General features: G+C 43.7%; 1 protein-coding gene across 2 annotated transcripts in view; it reads left to right on the forward strand.

Moving 5' to 3' along the window:
- Nucleotides 1–17,970, forward strand: part of PDCD11 (programmed cell death 11) — a 75,697-nt gene that overhangs the window by 43,434 nt on the left and 14,293 nt on the right. For both annotated transcript variants that reach the window (XM_088448722.1, XM_088448721.1), the window contains exons 17-24: nucleotides 2,445–2,664; nucleotides 4,972–5,127; nucleotides 6,527–6,642; nucleotides 6,800–7,284; nucleotides 11,042–11,104; nucleotides 11,869–11,956; nucleotides 14,672–14,761; nucleotides 14,837–14,939. In XM_088448722.1, coding sequence (XP_088304848.1) covers nucleotides 2,445–2,664; nucleotides 4,972–5,127; nucleotides 6,527–6,642; nucleotides 6,800–7,284; nucleotides 11,042–11,104; nucleotides 11,869–11,956; nucleotides 14,672–14,761; nucleotides 14,837–14,939 — 1,321 coding nt within the window. The remainder of the gene's footprint in view (nucleotides 1–2,444; nucleotides 2,665–4,971; nucleotides 5,128–6,526; nucleotides 6,643–6,799; nucleotides 7,285–11,041; nucleotides 11,105–11,868; nucleotides 11,957–14,671; nucleotides 14,762–14,836; nucleotides 14,940–17,970) is intronic.

Genomic DNA, 17,970 nt, shown 5'->3' on the forward strand with positions numbered 1-17,970 from the left:
GTATATTTACGAAGCGGGGGCCTTCACTGCAAAATTTAGAACAGCAATAACCTTAAGTGCAAGCCTGGCGTGTTTTGCACTCCATATTAGGCCCGCATTAAATTTTGAGGTCAATCATGTCGAGAAACGAGCCACCACTTCCCAAATCTACCCCAAAGTGTCTTCAGCAGATTCTGATTTCTAAGGCACCATGTCTGCAATCTTGGCTGTTGTGTTGCCAGCACTGGAATGCCGACACCATTCAGAATCTGTGTTGGCATCCCGATCGGCGACATCCTGATGGTAAGCAATGGGGGTTAGGGGGAGGGTTAGGCACTAGGGGGAGAGATTACGTTTAGTGTGCTGGATGGTTAGAGTTAGAATACTTACCGACAAATGTCAGCATCCTGACCCTGTCAGGATGACAGCGTCTGGATTCTAACTGCTGGCGTCCCATACCCAACCCCTCTAATCAACCAGTCTTCGTAAAATAAACGATAAATCATGATTGAAGCACAGCTTCAGTAATAACAACAACCCCTTAGATGTTTCTGTTCTGCCAGTACTATCTAAGTTACTTTATACAGAGCTTCTCTAACACTGGTTTTGTGGTAGTTCCACTGAGGTCAAAGGTCACTCGAGAAAAGGGGCTTGGCGCAGTAGGTGTCAGCTGTTCTAATGTTATGTAGTGATGTTTTTTGTGCAATCTTTGCTCAAGTTATTAAACTGGCAGTAGCATGCTGAGATTTATGTCGAAACAGCCTGAGATACACAGCCTAATCTTGACCATGTACATAAATTACTGCTTCATGCCAGCCTGCCCCTAGTTCTAGTTCCGTCACCTCTGCTTTCCATCCATGTGTTTTAACTACCTTTTGGCCTGCTTTATGCTTTCAACCTGTGTGTTATCTCCAGTTCAGTATAACAGTACAACAAATGTCAGCACAGATTTGTTCCGGACAGTATTTTTATAGCAGACTCTTACACTTGATTTTCAAACTCATAATTATTTGCCTGGAGATTTTTTTTTAAATAAATACTGACAGATGCTGCTTGCATAAGTATTCAACCCCTATTCTGTGGAAGCTCCAATTTTACACAGATGAATAATATAGCCCTAACAATTGGACTTCAATTAGCCTCTACCTGTCAATCATTAGAAAAGGTCAGGTTTTATGGATGGAAGACCATACTATTGGTCATCTGTCTTCTTCACCATATATGAAATGGATTCAATGCAAAGTACAATATCTCCCCGTTTTCCTAAAGAATTATGCTGGGCATACAAAATCTGATCAGACTGATAAATTAAGTGTATTGCAGTGATAGATCCTTAATTATCGGTCTGTTGGACATGCAAAATCGTCTAGTATATCTGATAGATCTGATTAGTCGGCCGCATCTGGCAGTGTTTGCACTGCCGCAGTTGACCACCAGCCATTCTTCCTGTTCCTTCACAAGGGAGGGACGCAGATATTGTGGCCATACACTGAACTATCTGACCGTGTATGGCCACAATATCTGAAGAGTTTCAGCTTGTGAGATATAATGTATTTTGGTCTGACAGGCATTTTATCTCCTGGTGTCTCAGTGGTTCCCAACCTCTACACTCAAGTTTGCCCAACAGGTCATGTTTTGAGGACCTCTGTCTGAGGTACCAGGTCAGATAATTACTGACTCAGCAAAATAGATTAAATCACCTGTGCATGATTAAAGAAAGCCACCAAACATGGACCTGTTGGTGGTACTTGTGGACTAGAGTTGAGAACCCCAGATCTGTTGTAATGTCCCAATACAACTGCGTGGTTGGTTGGAACACTTTAGCAGAGTGTATCTAATGCATCTTTCATGTTAAAATTGAAGTGTACTATCCCTTATGAGAGAACCCCATTGAAACTTAATTTGTGCAAACCTTATTTATGTTTAGTGTTCTATAGGTAATGATTTTTATTTGTTTAGGTAGTCAAAGTTGGCTCGTCATCCTAGTGGATGCAGATATTTCGTAGGTAGTATAATTATCTATTAACATATATCAACATTTATTTATATCTCACGATCATATTGCTTTGCGCTTTACAATTGGGATTCTGCTGGTTCAGCCTTTCAGTGAGAATAGGCGCTATAACTGAGTCTCAAGCTATGTGTACAGTAAAGTCAACAGATACCTTCACCTCTGTCAGTAACTTTTAGTAAACTGATATACTGTACTGCATTTACTAAAATATCTGTTCAGTCCACTAAATGACATGTCTTCTTTAACAAGCTAGCTGAACTGAGCTTAATGGCCAAATATAAAATGGATCTCCCTATGCTTCATTTTTTCCATTTATTTAAAAAAAAAAATTTTCAACAATACCTAATATCCATTTTTTTCTGTAATTCCTCTTTTAAAAGATGCATTTCATTCATAACTTTATTTTTGAAAGCCAAGGGGGAAAAAAATATATATATTTTTTTCTTAATAGGAAATCAGCGACAAGTTTATAACAGACGTCAACAACCATTTTGTGGAAGGGCAGACAGTGGTTGCCAAGGTAACCAACACGGATGAGGAAAAGAAACGCTTCCTGCTGACCTTAAAGATGTCTGAGTGCGCTCACGATGACCTGTCGGCTGCGAGCCTCTCACGTCTGAGACAGTGCTTCAGCGAATTGCAGCTCTCAAAGAGCCTAATTAGCAGAGGCGGTGAGTCCCTTTTTATTCTCTCAGAACATTTTCTTAGTGTCCACAGTTTTACAGGCTGCACTTTTCTTTTAGATGCAGTACATGTGCACTGAGGGACGGGGACTAACTTGTTTTCTGAAGTTATAAAAATACATTATAGGTTTTGGTATACTGATTCTCAAACATGACATAATTTTTCTTACCAACTGCATCTTCTGTGGGTCACCCGGGAGCGTGAGTGGGCGTATTCTAGTGACTAAGTGGTCGATTTACTAAGCCGTGTTAGGAGACAGAGTGAAAAGTGTTAAGGTGCCAGCCAATCAGCTCCCAACTGTCATCTCACAGGCTGTGTTTGAAGGATTACAGATGGGAGCTGATTGGCTGGCACCTTATCACTTTCTTATCAATTTTCACTCTGTCTCCTAACACTGCTTAGTAAATAGACCCCTAAACCAGTGATTCTGGCACTTTTGCCCTGAGAGGAAATTCATTGGTCTATCATGTTGTGCACCTAGCGTCTATAGCATGTCTATACGCTAGATGCCCAGCACGGCCGAGACACTGCGAGAGGATTCGCTTACCGTATATTTCTTTTAATGTTGTGCATTATACGTATCACAGTGTTAGAGATGCAGAGCTGCGACATTAACTGTGCAGGACTTCGTTTAACACACTTATGCTGGCCATACACCAGACCAGCTTTCCCTCCAACCATCCAACTAGTTGTCTGTTATTTGTTCCAATCTGTTACCAGATTTTCATTCCAACCAGCCAACTAGTTGGATGGTTGGAGGAAAGTTGGTCTGCTCTATGGCTAACTTTACTAAGTCACAGATTAAGTACAACGTAACTTGGCATAAGGAAAGCTGTGGCTGTCACATAAAGATATACAAATGTCGCAAGTCACAGGGGTCTGCATACACAAGAGAAACTGTTTTATCACTTCCAGTAGTTTTATTTATAAGTATAGGACGCACAATTTGAGCAAAAAGTCGCTCAGCTTGGCCAAATCAGCCTGGACCTGGCGCTCTGAGAGGGGCTATTTGTCTCGACTTGAGCAACCCTGAATGAGAACACATCTGTACATTCATGATAAAACGTAACTGATAACACCCTTTGGGGTGCATGCACAATTCTGCATCGCACCTACCTTGCAAATTTTTGTTTGTCAAATTTTTGATCCAGGTGAGCACAAAAATCTGCGATTGTGCTGTAATTCCAGGGGTACCATATATATGGCAAATACACGGTACCCTGCATTTCCAGGATTGCACCCTATAATTGAATAGACTCCATTGAGCACTAAGTTATTTAGACCTGGCATTCAGAGGGGACAAGAGAGCCATTGGCCTTTCCAGAAAGTGTTACGTATTGTAGAATGCTACAAAGACACTTTGTGAACTTGTTATATACAATAATATCAGCAGTAATAGGTCACTGTCCTTGCGGATGTCCAAATGGACAAGTTGTGAAATTTTCATGGTCGCCTTCTGCCATTATTTACACACATACTGATATTGAGACCAATAAGTCCTTAATGGGCCACCAAGGTTATCTTAGAGCTACACATGTGCCATTATCAGGACAGTTACTTGATATCGCAGAATGGAGATTACTGTCAGGCATTGCTTGCAATTGTAATTTTATTTGTACTTTTAGATATAAAGTTTTCTTTAGCTGCTGCTGGAGGAGTCTGGGCACAGGACAGCTCAGGCTCCTCCTCCCCTATACCCCGCCCCCCTGCCCAGGAAAGCACTAGTTATTACAATTTAATATCTCAGTCTTCAAGGTTTTGCCAGATGGTAGTTGATAGAAGCTAATGCCTGTAATTGGGTAACACGTACTCTCTTTCCATTTGTATGGATCGTGTCTTAAAGATTGTGTAGTTGTGGAGTCCTGCTACCAGCTGAATCAATGCTCCTTAGGTTCATTGCAATGTAGCTGCTATACTCTTAATGGGCCATTATACAAATATTGGTGCATATACGTGGAAGCCAGGGCCGGACTAGCCATCTGTCAGAAAGGCTGATGGGCCGGTCCGGCATTTAACCCTGGTCGAGCAGCTCCGTCTTACTCTCCGGCGTACTGCTAGGCCGGAACACTAAAAGACTGATGTATGCCGCGAGGCCAGGCCCCCATGAGACGCAACCACGCCCCTTATGTGGAGAAGCCGTGCCCCTTTTGCGAGCGCAGGGGAGTGCTGAGGCTGATCTGGAGCCCCAGTCCGTCCCCGGTGGAAACTGTAACTTATGCTCTAAAACTTATACTATAAAATTTATAATGAGAATTAATAATAATAATGGCAGCTTCTTTTTGTGTGCGTATTAGAGAATTCAGAGGACTGTGAGAATCTTTCCTCGTTGCTGCCAGGGAAAATGCTGAACCTTGTAGTGGATGAGGTAGAAGACAGCAGCTCAGTACTGTTCAATGGCGGCTCAATCTCCGGCTGCCAGAAAATATCCGCGGCTCATCATCAGGATGGAGGTAATTTACAATTATCCTATGTTAGTAAGTATTTAAGGCTTGAGTTGATTGTATGTGCACGCCTTCCTTCCTTTTTATAGCTTGGTGTCAGATGTATTCTCTGCACAGAAACCTCCACTATATTATATGGCGCTCTTTATTTACAGTCCTTGCTGTAACACCGGTTTTAGCTTGATTTAAACTGTTGGAATAAATACAGGGCAGTGAATTTAACTTTATATTATCATTAATATGGTATATGTAACAGCAGCTTTTTTTTTTTTTCTATTATTATTTTTAAAATACCTTTCCCATTGTTACTGTATACAGTGCATACAGACTCCATAACCTCCTGTCCTCAGTGCTGGCCTGGGCTGCTCACTTCCCTATTTTATGTGCCCGTCCCTGTTCTCCATCCCATTGTACTTTGCGCAGCCAGTGTCAACGCTGAGCCTGCGCAGCATGTCCCTAAAACAATGCTTCAGCCGCAAACGCGGTATGGAGAGACTGCTGGTGGCAACTGTTGGGTGATATAATGTGGGTCACTCCACTTTCCTTCAAATTACAGTGCCACATCTGCATACCTCCCAACATGTCCCTCTCTAGGAGGGACACAATGCTCTGGTCTTGGACTTCCCTGGTAATTTATGATTGTTGGCGGCTCCAGGGAATCTGTATGATTTACCGCAGGACCCCTGGCCGGCGGTTCAAATCCCAACAGTGGCTGCCCGACAAGGATGAAAATCTTGATAGTCCCCCGGTAAGTATTCACTAACCTATTCTACCCCCTAACCCTCCCTTAGGGGTGCCTAACCCTAACCTTCCCCCCAGTGCCTAACCCTAATCCCCCCTCTAAGTGCCTAAACCTAACCCCCCCGTCACCGCCGCCTAAACCTAAGCCCCCCCCGAGGTGGCTAACCCCTACGTGGCTGTCCGCGCCAAGCATCACTTCGTCTAGATTTAGACGCCTGTCATTTAACCCTCGCCGGGATTAAGCAGTCGGGAATCTGGCTGTCAGGATTAGGTCCGCCGGCTTCCCGACTGCATACCGGCTCCAGAGGGGGGGCTGCAGCACAGTCCAAAATTCAAATAGGGGAGTCACACCAACTGCCAGTGAGTCCCAGCCAGTGATGTTTGGCAGTGTGTGAAATGACAGTTGGTGTGACTCCCCTATTTGAATTTTGAACTGCTCTGCAGCCCAACCTGTTACCAGGGAAGACCAGGACCAGAGCATTGTATCCCTCCTGGAGAGGGTCATGTTGGGAAGTATGCATCTGCAGGTCATTTGAGGAATTCCGGTTGAAAATGGCTGCTCTAGTAGTATATGCTAAGGCCTACTTGAAATAGTTTGGCACCATACATAATCCTATGTACAGCTGCACTTCATCCTTTTAGTTATTTTTCACTCGTTTTCTTGCAGCAAAGAACTTGGTGTTGGGACAAAAAGTAAAGGCTGTGGTCCTGTACGTTGATATTTTAAAGGGCCATGTTTACGTGTCCGTTGATGACACTCTCCTGAGAAAACACAAAGAAAAAGTAAGTGTGTGTGTGTGGCTGAGTTTTCTGTAACCATTTGTGAACTCTGTGACTGTGTTTTGTGGTAAATTATTGGTGTGGCCAGTGTTTTGTTTTATCTCCCTATTGTACTGCACAGCAGGAAATCAATATGTAATAACCTTCTCCCTCCTCCCAGTTTGTTGAAGACTCGAAGTACTCCGCAGTGGTGCAGCATGTGACGGAAGAACTTGCAGTCGTGTCCTTGGAGGCTACGTCGCAGCTCGCTGCTGTCCCTCTTGCATGCCACTATAATGATACTTTCCGGTTTGACTCCAAGAAGTTTCATTTGGGGAAGACTATTTCTGTGACCCTGAAGACCAGTAATGCTGAGGAACATGGGCTCTTACTGGCGGTGCAAAATACATCTGCTGCCGAGAGACCAAGCAAAGCGGCGGCCTTTGTAAAACGCAGTCCAACTATAGGGGAAGTAGTCACTGGAACGGTGAAAAGCGTTAAGCCCACTAGCGTTACTGTTTCCATTATGGATACATTGGTGGGGACTATTCATGCTTCCCAGATAATGGAGGAAGTCCCGACGGGACTCTTCCCCACATCAAAGCTACGTCCTAAGGAGACTGTGACTTGTCGAGTAATCGGAGGGCGAGAAGTGAAGACTCACAAGTACGTTGCCTGAATGAGGAGGGTCTCTTGTGTTGCAGAGAGCTTGTGGTGTTTTGTTATCGTGAAATTGCAGCTGGATTGGAACGATGTTGCTTTAGAGCAGACTAAAGGGCAGCTATATTTCCAAACTAGTATTAAGGATGCTCTGTAATACTCCAAATCCTTTGATGCTAATAAGCAATTGATCATCTTAATCGATGTTGCATTTTCGCTTTGATCACAAATTATTTTATGCCAATAGAGGTGTCCGCTTTTTGCATACCTCTTCCTCAACATGACTGCCTCCTCTCATATTAGGGTACTCCCCATGTTACATAAGCCAAGATGCACTCTTGGAGCTCAAATACTCAGTCTGTCCACAGAGCTCCATTGAAGAGTCATAAATGCATCTCTCGCTGTATCTCGCTTCCCCCTCCTCTTCTCCAATATTTCTCTCTCCCGCCCCCACTTTCCCTCCCCATTCTGCAGCCTCTTGTATGCTGTCCAATGGGAGCACTATACTATACTCTCCGCTCTTCCTCCTGGCATTGTAAGAACAGGACCACATAGAGTGGTATAGTAACCACAGGGAGCCACCGCTACAGCGGATGATGGAACATGTGCAGTAGCTCATATTGTGCAATACATAGATGGGCGCCCAATCTCCATGTGCCCCTGGCATAATAGGTAGGGTGTGTGCCGGAGGGTGGGGGGCAGTGTGGTTATGGGTCCTGGGGTGTGTAGGAGAGGAAAGGAAAAAGAAAAAAGTACTCCTCTTTTGTGGGGCACACCTCATGTATTTTAATATTAACTTTTATTATGTTTCGTTAAAACATGTGATATAGTCACGATATTATAAGAACATGCAAATTCAAATGAAAAAATTCCATTGTGAGATGTAGAGGGGTATCTGGGCTGTCACAAATATCCCTATGTACCTCCTTATATATTGAATCTCACAATTAATACAATAATAAAACACCTCAAAAAAACCAAAATGGACAAAAACAAACACAGAACTACCTATAAATCCCAGTGAGATATATACATGAGATAATTGATGATATGACAATAAGATATAATTCCTGTCCAGAGAATGTGAGCTTATATGAAATACTGACAATATTCACATAGGTCTGGACTGATAGATGGAGTTAGTCAAAATAGTTGTACACGTCCTCTACTATGTGAGGAACATTAGCTTAACCTCTCACTGGAATACTAACGTTGACATAGGAAAAGCAACAATTATAAAAAACCATATGTTAATAGGTGTTTGTATAGGCATATATCGATACAAATCAATAGCTCTAAATAGAAAAATCTATTGTAATAAGTGGTTTACATATGCAAATACACATGTATCGGCGAACATATAGGTGCAAAAAGCATATAGGTGAGAGAGCCCCCGGCGAAACGCGCGTCAGGCACTGCTCCATGGGTACCTCTGTGCGCGCAGAGGACCCTTGCACCACCAGACCTATTTCCACTGGGATCTCACAATATACTACTATCAGGTACTTTGCTCTTATTTTCACTGCTCTCTCACTAGCTTAGGATCCATGCTGATCCCTGCAATGCATAGCAACAGGGCAAAGCTGTGAACCAGAGCAAGCAGCAGAAGCGGTTCTATGTTCCTTAACTGTGCCATTACACAGGGACTCTCATCTCCAGTCTGATATTTGTATATGACTGCGGAAAGCAGATCCCAGTGTATCTAAATGCACGGATACTGCTTTTCATTCTATACTATATATCAAGGTAGCAAAATTTTCCTGACAAACTAATTTCCCAGTTAAATGAGAGACGCCTCACCCAACAAATTAATTGGTGACAACAGGTCTGGTTAAAGGTGCTAATTTTTAAATTGTGTGTATTGTACGTCATTAATATTTTTTCTATTTTTGCACCTATATGTTCGCCGATACATGTGTATTTGCATATGTAAACCACTTATTACAATAGATTTTTCTATTTAGAACTATTGATTTGTATCGATATATGCCTATACAAACACCTATTAACACACGGTTTTTTATGATTGTTGCTTTTCCTATGTCAACGTTAGTATTCCAGTGAGAGGTTAAGCTAATGTTCCTCACATAGTAGAGGACGTGTACAACTATTTTGACTAACTCCATCTATCAGTCCAGACCTATGTGAATATTGTCAGTATTTCATATAAGCTCACATTCTCTGGACAGGAATTATATCTTATTGTCATATCATCAATTATCTCATGTATATATCTCACTGGGATTTATAGGTAGTTCTGTGTTTGTTTTTGTCCATTTTGGTTTTTTTGAGGTGTTTTATTATTGTATTAATTGTGAGATTCAATATATAAGGAGGTACATAGGGATATTTGTGACAGCCCAGATACCCCTCTACATCTCACAATGGAATTTGAATTTGCATGTTCTTATAATATCGTGACTATATCACATGTTTTAACGAAACATAATAAAAGTTAAATATTAAAATACATGAGGTGTGCCCCACAAAAGAGGAGTACTCTTCTTTTTCCTTTTCTTAATATACCTATAGCTCCTAGGGAGCACCCTCACTTAAAATTGTGATTATATATTGTCCTTTTTGAATATTTATATACCATCTCTCTGTGCGGTGTCTTACCCTTGTTTTATCCTTCCTTTTTTCCCCTTTTCCCCATTTTTTCCTTATCCCCCTATCCAACACAATATAATACGTGTGTGGGAGAAGGGCAGCATGGCTATGGGTCTGTGGAGGGTTTGGGGCGGGCAGCCATTGAAAGCTGGCAGGGGATGGGGTTTCCTTCCAGCTCCCTACTTGACTTTCGCTAGGCACATACCTAGCCTTATTTATATAATAGATTATGCTTATACTTTGTGATTTACATTGATCCCTCAATTTTGCCTGCAAGGAAACAAAATGGAATTGTAATCCTGAAACCACATGGTCCCAAAGGAGTGAAAAAAGTTAAATCCAAGCTTAGGGCTCGTAGTGGTTAAGATCAAAGATCTGGCAAAATATTGCTGGAAACATGGAGTATAGCTCTCAGTTATACAAACTGTACATAAAAGGGGCAGATTCAGAGTAGTACGCGAGCCGGCTGTAATTGCCCCCACGTTGTGGGCACAAAACTAAATGCAAATTGCAGATATTCACCCGTATGCAGGTGAGAAAAGACAGGAAAATAATAACGATAACTAATAGAAATTAAGGGCAAAAAGCCTTTACCCAAATCTTGAATGAACGAAAAAGGAGGCCTGGATTATAGGGGGGAGGATGAGTCTGTCCTGATAATGTTCTGATTAGAAGGATTAGATGGATAAAGATTTAGGGATATATTTACTAAAGTGCTGGTTTACAAAAGTGGAGCTGTTGCCCATAGCAACCAATCAGATTCCTACTTATCTAGTACCTCTACAAAATGATAGAATCTGATTGGTTGCTATGGGCAACAGCTCCACTTTTGTAAACTCGCACTTTAGTAAATATACCCCTTATGGTTTATGTATGATATAGTCTTCATTCTAGCACCCCACACCTGTCGCAACCCTTGCAGTTCCTCCTTCCTGCCTGGGGTGTCGCTCTCTGCTCTGGTGCTTCTAGCACACTTAGCTGATGCTGAGATACAGACCATAGTGTGCTAGAAGCACCAGAGCATGGAACGACACCCCAGACAGGAAAGAGGAACTGTATGGGTTGTGACAGATGCAGGGTGCTAGAAGGAACACTATATGATGTGAATAACTAAGTTTAGGATTGTGTTTTATTTGTGTCTTATCTCGGACAGGTTCCTGCCTATTACTCACCCAAATTTGACAAAGTCCATTCTGGAGCTCAGTATCCTGCCCAGGTGAGTTATCTCTTCTCTTTGCACTTAATAAGCCATTTTGATGAAATTATCTCCACTGAGAAGAATGCAGATGCCATCCCCTCTTTTATCCAAGTTATACTTTTGTAATATATGTATTAATGTATTCTGAAGATACTACAATATTTTTAAGTGGTAATGACCAATGTAAACGCTCTCCTTGGTAAAGAATCGTTTTAGACACACGGGCCACTTTCTCCTAACAGTACCCGGACTCTGCACCTTTTACTTTGTGATTTATTGTTATCTCATTGTGGACCCAGTGGTGTTCTCTTCAGGGCTGTATATTGGCTCTTGTAAAATAATACGTTCTGAAGGACTGAAGCTTTATTTCTAGACCAGTCTCTTGGGCAGTATGCTGGGAGGGGACACTGGTATTTAGCGGGTGAACCCCCCAAAGTGTGCTTTGATTTCAGTTAGTTTTGGTGTCTTTTTGTTACATTAACTGGCTGTTCCTACTAATGCATTGTGGGAAACCTTATAGGTACAGAATGGTTGTAGTCTGGCACTCTGGGGGAGATTTATCAAAGCTTATGAAAAAGAAAAGATAAAGTCTCTCCCATAGCAACCAATCAGATTATAGCTATCATTTTATAAAATGTGCTAGAAAAATGATAGCTATAATCTTGTTGCTAAGGGCAATACCTCCACTTATCCTTTTAGTAGTTTTGATAAATTTCCCCATAGCCTTGGCTTTAGAGCTGTCAGTATAAAGGACTCTGTAATTATTATTATTTTTTTTTCAGTGTAATGAACACCAAGAAGAAAATTCCAAAATCTAAAACCCTAAAAATGTACTCCCCTGGCGAGAAGGTGACCTGCTATGTAGTCAAGGTACGTCCCATAATGTGTCTTGAGATGTCAGACTAGGCCAGCAGAATAGGAACTGTGTGATCAATGCTCTCTGGTGTGGTACCTTTCTGCTATAATGTAGTGATCATCACCCCTTGTACCGACAGCCAGGGTCCCCTTTCCTGGAAGTTACCCCTTGTCCAAGCAGCATTCCCAAAGTTCCCCGGGGAGTCTAGCATTAGAGATGGAGTTACCCCAGAGGTAGGGCTGTTGTATGTGGTAATCTCCCGGTTCTTTCAGTTTGGGATTTAGTTATATCGCCTTTTAAAAAATATATTACAAATATGCAGATTTTTCTGGAGATATGGACACATGACATTACCTAGTTAGCATTTTTGAAGCCTTAGGTAATGTAAGTAAATATGCCCTAAATTAGTAACTAAGCACACTGCCCATAATGTGCATAGCTTTCCCAGAGAGTAACCCCAAATGGTGGGGAAAAACCACACAAAGAAATTATAACTGCTGCTCAGATTTATTCTGAATTTTGCACGGTAACAGGATTTTTGTAGCTGCCAGTAAAATCCCTTCCTCTGATTCCATGGGGGACACTGGGGTATTGGCAATGGTGGAGGAGCCTGGCACTGAGAATTAATGAAGTCTGAACTGGCTTCTCCCCCTCCATACATCAGCAGCCTAGAGAGATCAGTTATGTGTAACAAAGCCTCTAATACAAGCCGGAATGGAGAAACAAAAGTGAGCAGCAGGCTGCCTTTTGAGGCACCAGGGGGCGTAACCAGAACAGACAAACTGTTCTGAACTTGAACTGGATGGATCCTACTTACAGCCACACTGTAAACCCCGGTCTGCGGTCTGGCTGCAGCGTCTGCTGATGCCTCGCCTAGGGAGCCTGGACAGAATCCTGTAGCAACCCTGGCGGGTCCCTCCATGGGGGTGGCCACGTAGTAGTCAGACTCCTAGGTCTAGCGTCTGCCGAGCAGAAACAAAAAGTAAACTAAAGCAAAGGCCCTGCAGCCTGAAGAAGAAACGCCCGGCTCTATCAGGCATTAAACTTGCTAAATTACTGAGCACTAGGCTGCTGGGATATGGAGGGGGAGGAGCCAGTTCAGACATTCTCATGTTCCTGGCTCTTCCACCACTGCCCATACCCCAGTGTTTTCCAGTGTCCTCCATGACATGAAGGAGAAGGCGTATGTTTTATTAATCCACCCACTAGAATAACATACAATATAATAAGAGATTTAGGGGTCTATGTACTAAGACTTGGAGAGCGATAAAGTACCAATCGATCAGCTCCTAACTGTCATTTTGTGTTTGACAAATGATACGAGCTGATTTGGTTGGTACTTTAGCTCTCTCCATAGCTTAGTACATCCAGGGTCCCGTTTCTTAACGAACCTAATTACCAGCGGTATAGTTCATTAAGTCTTGCAGTGATACAAATGAATATGCCACTGGTATTCATCATTACTTACCTTGCCGGCGAGGTCCAGCAATGTCTTCCTCATCGGAGGGCTACTCAGCTCAGCTGCTCACAGCCTATCGCTGCCAGCTTTGGGCCTCTATGTCATGCACGTGCGCGACGCTCAGTCTGCGCACGTGCATGATTGATAACCCGGTGGGGACACGGCAGTGCCTGGAAGGCTTCGCTGAATCCCAAAGGCTGTTGCCGGATACCCATTGCTGGCAAATGAGGACCACGTCACTCTCGCCATCTTCAGATAGAGAGAGCGATGTGACAATGGTAATCTTGGATTAACGCTGTTTGTTTAAATACTGAAATGATAACATAACCCCTATTAGTGAGTGGGTTTAGCTAGGGGTTATGATTACTAATGCAGCATTGTATATAAACCCTGTCCTGCATTGTATTGTACTGTAAGTCACTTGTTGCTTGTTCATTTATTTGTCTGTACAGGTTGAGTCTCCGATATCCAAAATGCTTGGGACCAGGGGTATTTTGGATAACCATTATCATAATGAAATATCTTGGGAATGGGACCAAATATACACACAGAATGCATTTATGTGTTATATACACCTTAAACACAGCTTGCAGGTCATTTTATACAATATTTTCAATAATTTTGTGACTCAACAAAGTTTGAGTACAGAAATGAAATTCAGTTATGTTTCAAATACACCTTATACACACAGCCTGAAGGTAATTTTATACAATATTTTTAATAATTTGTGCCTTAGACAAACTTTGTATAGATTGAACCATCAAAAATCAAAGGTTTCATTATCTCAGTCAAACCAAAAAAATCCGTATTTCGAAATATTCCGTGTTTCGGAATATTTGGATATGGGAGACTCAACCTGTACTTTGTATTTAGCTGCGGAACACTTATGGCGCCATATAAATAAAGGATAATAATAATATGTACCATTGTTAAATGGGGCTCCTAGTGTCTAAAAGCTTGATCGTCTCCGTACATAACTCTCTGTATGACTATTAATTGTACAAGCTGAGTACAACAAACTGACATGAGGATTGGCGTATTGTTAGGGATTCACTAAATCCTGAGCATTTCTTACAGATTTGTACTCTGAATGAACCAGGGATTAGATTTGGCTGTCAGTTTGGATAGTTTGTATTCGGTTTCAGTATACTGCTAAATGCTAACAGGGAAGTCTGTGCTTCCCCAGTATGTGCATCATATCTCTCTGTATCCGATGGTGGCAGCTTCCATTGCTCTGATATCTCTAACCATGTTCTCTCCTTGTCATCAGTATAACAAGGAGAAGCGATACCTGGAGGTGGAGATCTCACCCGGGATCCATGGCCAAATCAAACTCCTGCTCCTTTCCATGTCTACAAAGGTATGGACTACATGTAGCCGTAGACTGTGGGAACCTTTATCTCTATTCAAGTAACTAATTCACTTTCCTCTGCAGGTGGTAAAACATCCAGATAAACATTTCAAGCAAGGACAGGCCCTATCTGCTACCGTGGTTGGCCTGGATGTCACACGCAAGTTTATCTATCTGTCCCTAACAGGTAATAACACTAATGCCTTCTCCTGGCGATAATGCAGCTCTGTCAAATGGGCTAACACTGTTAAAATAAAAAACTTATATGCAGACATTCAACTATTGCAACTCATTGCTCTTAAGCCATGTTAGAACTGTTGGCACGCCCCCTGGATCTGCCCTCCTGGCCAAGGGGGACAAATTGACCCCCTTTCCAGGGCATGGCGCTGATTCGCGCCGCTGCACATTGGAATTTTGAAAATAGAAATTTGGGAGGGGGCTAGGCCACACCTAAGATATTTGGTCTTGCCCCCTGCCTGTAGCCGGGCTCATCAATCCTCTTGATGGCCTTGATAATGAGTGCAGCATGTCCAGTGCAGACTGGTCCAGAGGGACCCTGTACACACCCTGCAGCAGGAGTTTCGCCAATGCCCATGCGGTCGACCCTTCCCCTATTCTAGTTCACAGCGCTGTCCTCTTTCCGGCTGTGTATTTGAAAAGATGGCCTACACAGCATATAGCAAAGGCAATTTTTTACGGCCATGTATTGGGATGCAGCAGCACAGACACAGAACATCGCTGGCCATCGCCTTTAGTTGAATTGATCCTTATGTGTTTTGAGTGGTAACTGGTTAATTGGGCTTTTTTCTTCAGGGTCCATAGGCTCGACAGGGAGACCTTGGGGGGTGTAGGTGATGGGAACCAATCCGGGTACCACGCAGTTAAAGCTTTAGCTCCCAGGATGCATTGGGTCCACTCTACCTATACCCCGCCCCCGAGCCAGAGGCACCTCAGTTTCGTTGGTTCCCGGCCGGAGTCGGGTCACCATTTTGCAGGGGGACTGTTAGTCAGCCCCTAAAGCTTATTTCTTTATTTATCTAGTTTACTTTTAGCGACTAGAGCGCACAGCAGCAGACTGTCCGTGGGACGTCTGCGCTGCCGCTCCATCACTCCTCCGGTGCCGCAACGCCAGTACTGATCTGAGGATCTCTGCCTGCTTTCCGGGGGTCAACGCTAGCCAGGGCACCCGGAGAGGGCCCAGACCTCACCCGGACATCGGGACAGGCAAGAGCGGGTCGCCGCTCGCGGTGACCCGCGTGTAAAGAATATCACAGTCGATGCCTCCGGTCTCAGGGGAAAGACCGGAGGTGCTAGGTGTGGATGCAGGCTCCAGCCATAGCGCTCCAACTTGACCACCAGGGACATATTGGTTGCGGGAAACTAGCGTCCCAGGGGTTAATAACCGTCCTGAGGAGACAGCTTCCCTGTTTAAGCAGCTACTCCCTCAGCTCAGCGCGCCTTTCCATTGCGGTTTGGCTTCCCTGAGCTACGCTCCTCCTTTGGACATGCCCCCTCTGAGTTCTCCGGCGGCCATTTTCTAAGTGTGCAGTCGCAGTTCTCCCAGGAGACAGCGCGTGGTCCGGTCCCCCTACATACCTCTCCCCGGGGTCAGCGTACTCTGCCCAGGGTCAGCGTATGTAGCGCTATATCCTACCAGACACTGCGTCTGGGTAGTTGAGTGTAGTGCCGCTTTGCAGTGTCTTTCTGCATTGTATGTGACTTGTGCTAGCGCTACCTATCTGTGTCAACTTATGACTATTCTCTCTGTTCTGCCCTAATATAGGTGTTAGGGTAGCTCATATCTGACTTCATATATACTAATTCAATATATCTGAGGTCTGTCACATACTGTTGTGTGCTGCACTGTGCCATATATTGCCAACCGGTTCCTGCAGCTTCCATAAGCATAAGATAGGACCAGTATATTGCTTCCTGTTATATATATATATATATATATATATATATATATATATATATATATAATATACTCGTGGTTGCTTTATACACAGTGCGCTATTGTGCGTCATTCACCCTGCAGACATGTCTGACAAGGGTAATGAGCACATGCCTGTACTAATGTCGCAATCTTGCAGATAATGTACTGCAGTTTTCAGTGAGGAGGAGGTGGTTTAGCATGGGTTATTTATGAGATGTTATAACCCGCCATGTTCCTCGAACCCCCTGACAGGAGCTCCCTTGGGCGGCTTTTTCTCATATGCTGGCCACCATTGTAGACCACCTGGCGGCCCCGGCTGTTGTTCCCCCTGTGAGGGTGTACCACAGCAGCCCGTCCCTCACTCACAGGGACTACCACTGAATATGCAAACACCTCCTGTACCTCAGCAGGCGGTCATGCCCACAGTGGAATTACTACAAGGTCTTCCACCTTGGGTGGATGTTTTCTGTAACTCAGTACAGAGTCTGGCAGCAACCTCTACTGCACTTCAGACCATGTTTCAGAGTGAGAAGCCCTTTAGACCAGCTAAGCGTCCTATGTTGTCATCTCAATCCACACAGCTATCAGAGTCTGAGATGTCTTCTGATGATGGAGAGATGGCTGGATGCCTCTAACCCTAACTCCCCTCGGCAAGAGACGGAGCCTAAGTCAATGATTAATATTCCTGACTTGTTGCATGCGGTCAGATCCGCATTGTTTTTAGAGGATGACGAGCCAGCCCCTAAATCCAAACACCCCCCTGTTTAAACAGATGAAGGTGTCCTCGGCAGTATTCCCTCTGTCAGATCAGCTGGTGGATCACATGGCTGATGTCTGGTAAGAGGTATCCTCCTCAGAAATGTTTGCCCTCCTGTTGCCCATTTCCGGAGGCTCATTGTAAAAAGTGAGAATCTCCCCTGCAGTGGATTCACACGTAACACAGCTAATAAAAAGTGCAATGTTACCAACAGTATGCCTTCCATTTCTTACTTAAAGGATCCTACGGATAGGAAGGTGGAAGCTTGCCTGAAGTCTATATATTCTCCCCTGCCCGTCTATGGCTATCTCCTGGGTAGCTAAGGCTATAGAGAGTTGGGCCAATACGCTCGGACTCCTTGGAAGTTCCAGAGGATCAAGTGTCACTAGTCGGCCATATTAAGGATGCGGCTGCATATATCGGTGAGGCCGCTCTGGATGCTAGTTTACTGACATCCAGGGTCGTGGCCTTGTCTGCTCGCCGTTCCCTGTGGTTACGCTATTAGAGCGCAGATTCTTGGAGGCC

The sequence above is a fragment of the Taudactylus pleione genome, unplaced genomic scaffold (genome assembly GCF_031769625.1).
Source record: "Taudactylus pleione unplaced genomic scaffold, aTauple2 ptg000464l, whole genome shotgun sequence".
Taxonomy (NCBI): domain Eukaryota; kingdom Metazoa; phylum Chordata; class Amphibia; order Anura; family Myobatrachidae; genus Taudactylus; species Taudactylus pleione.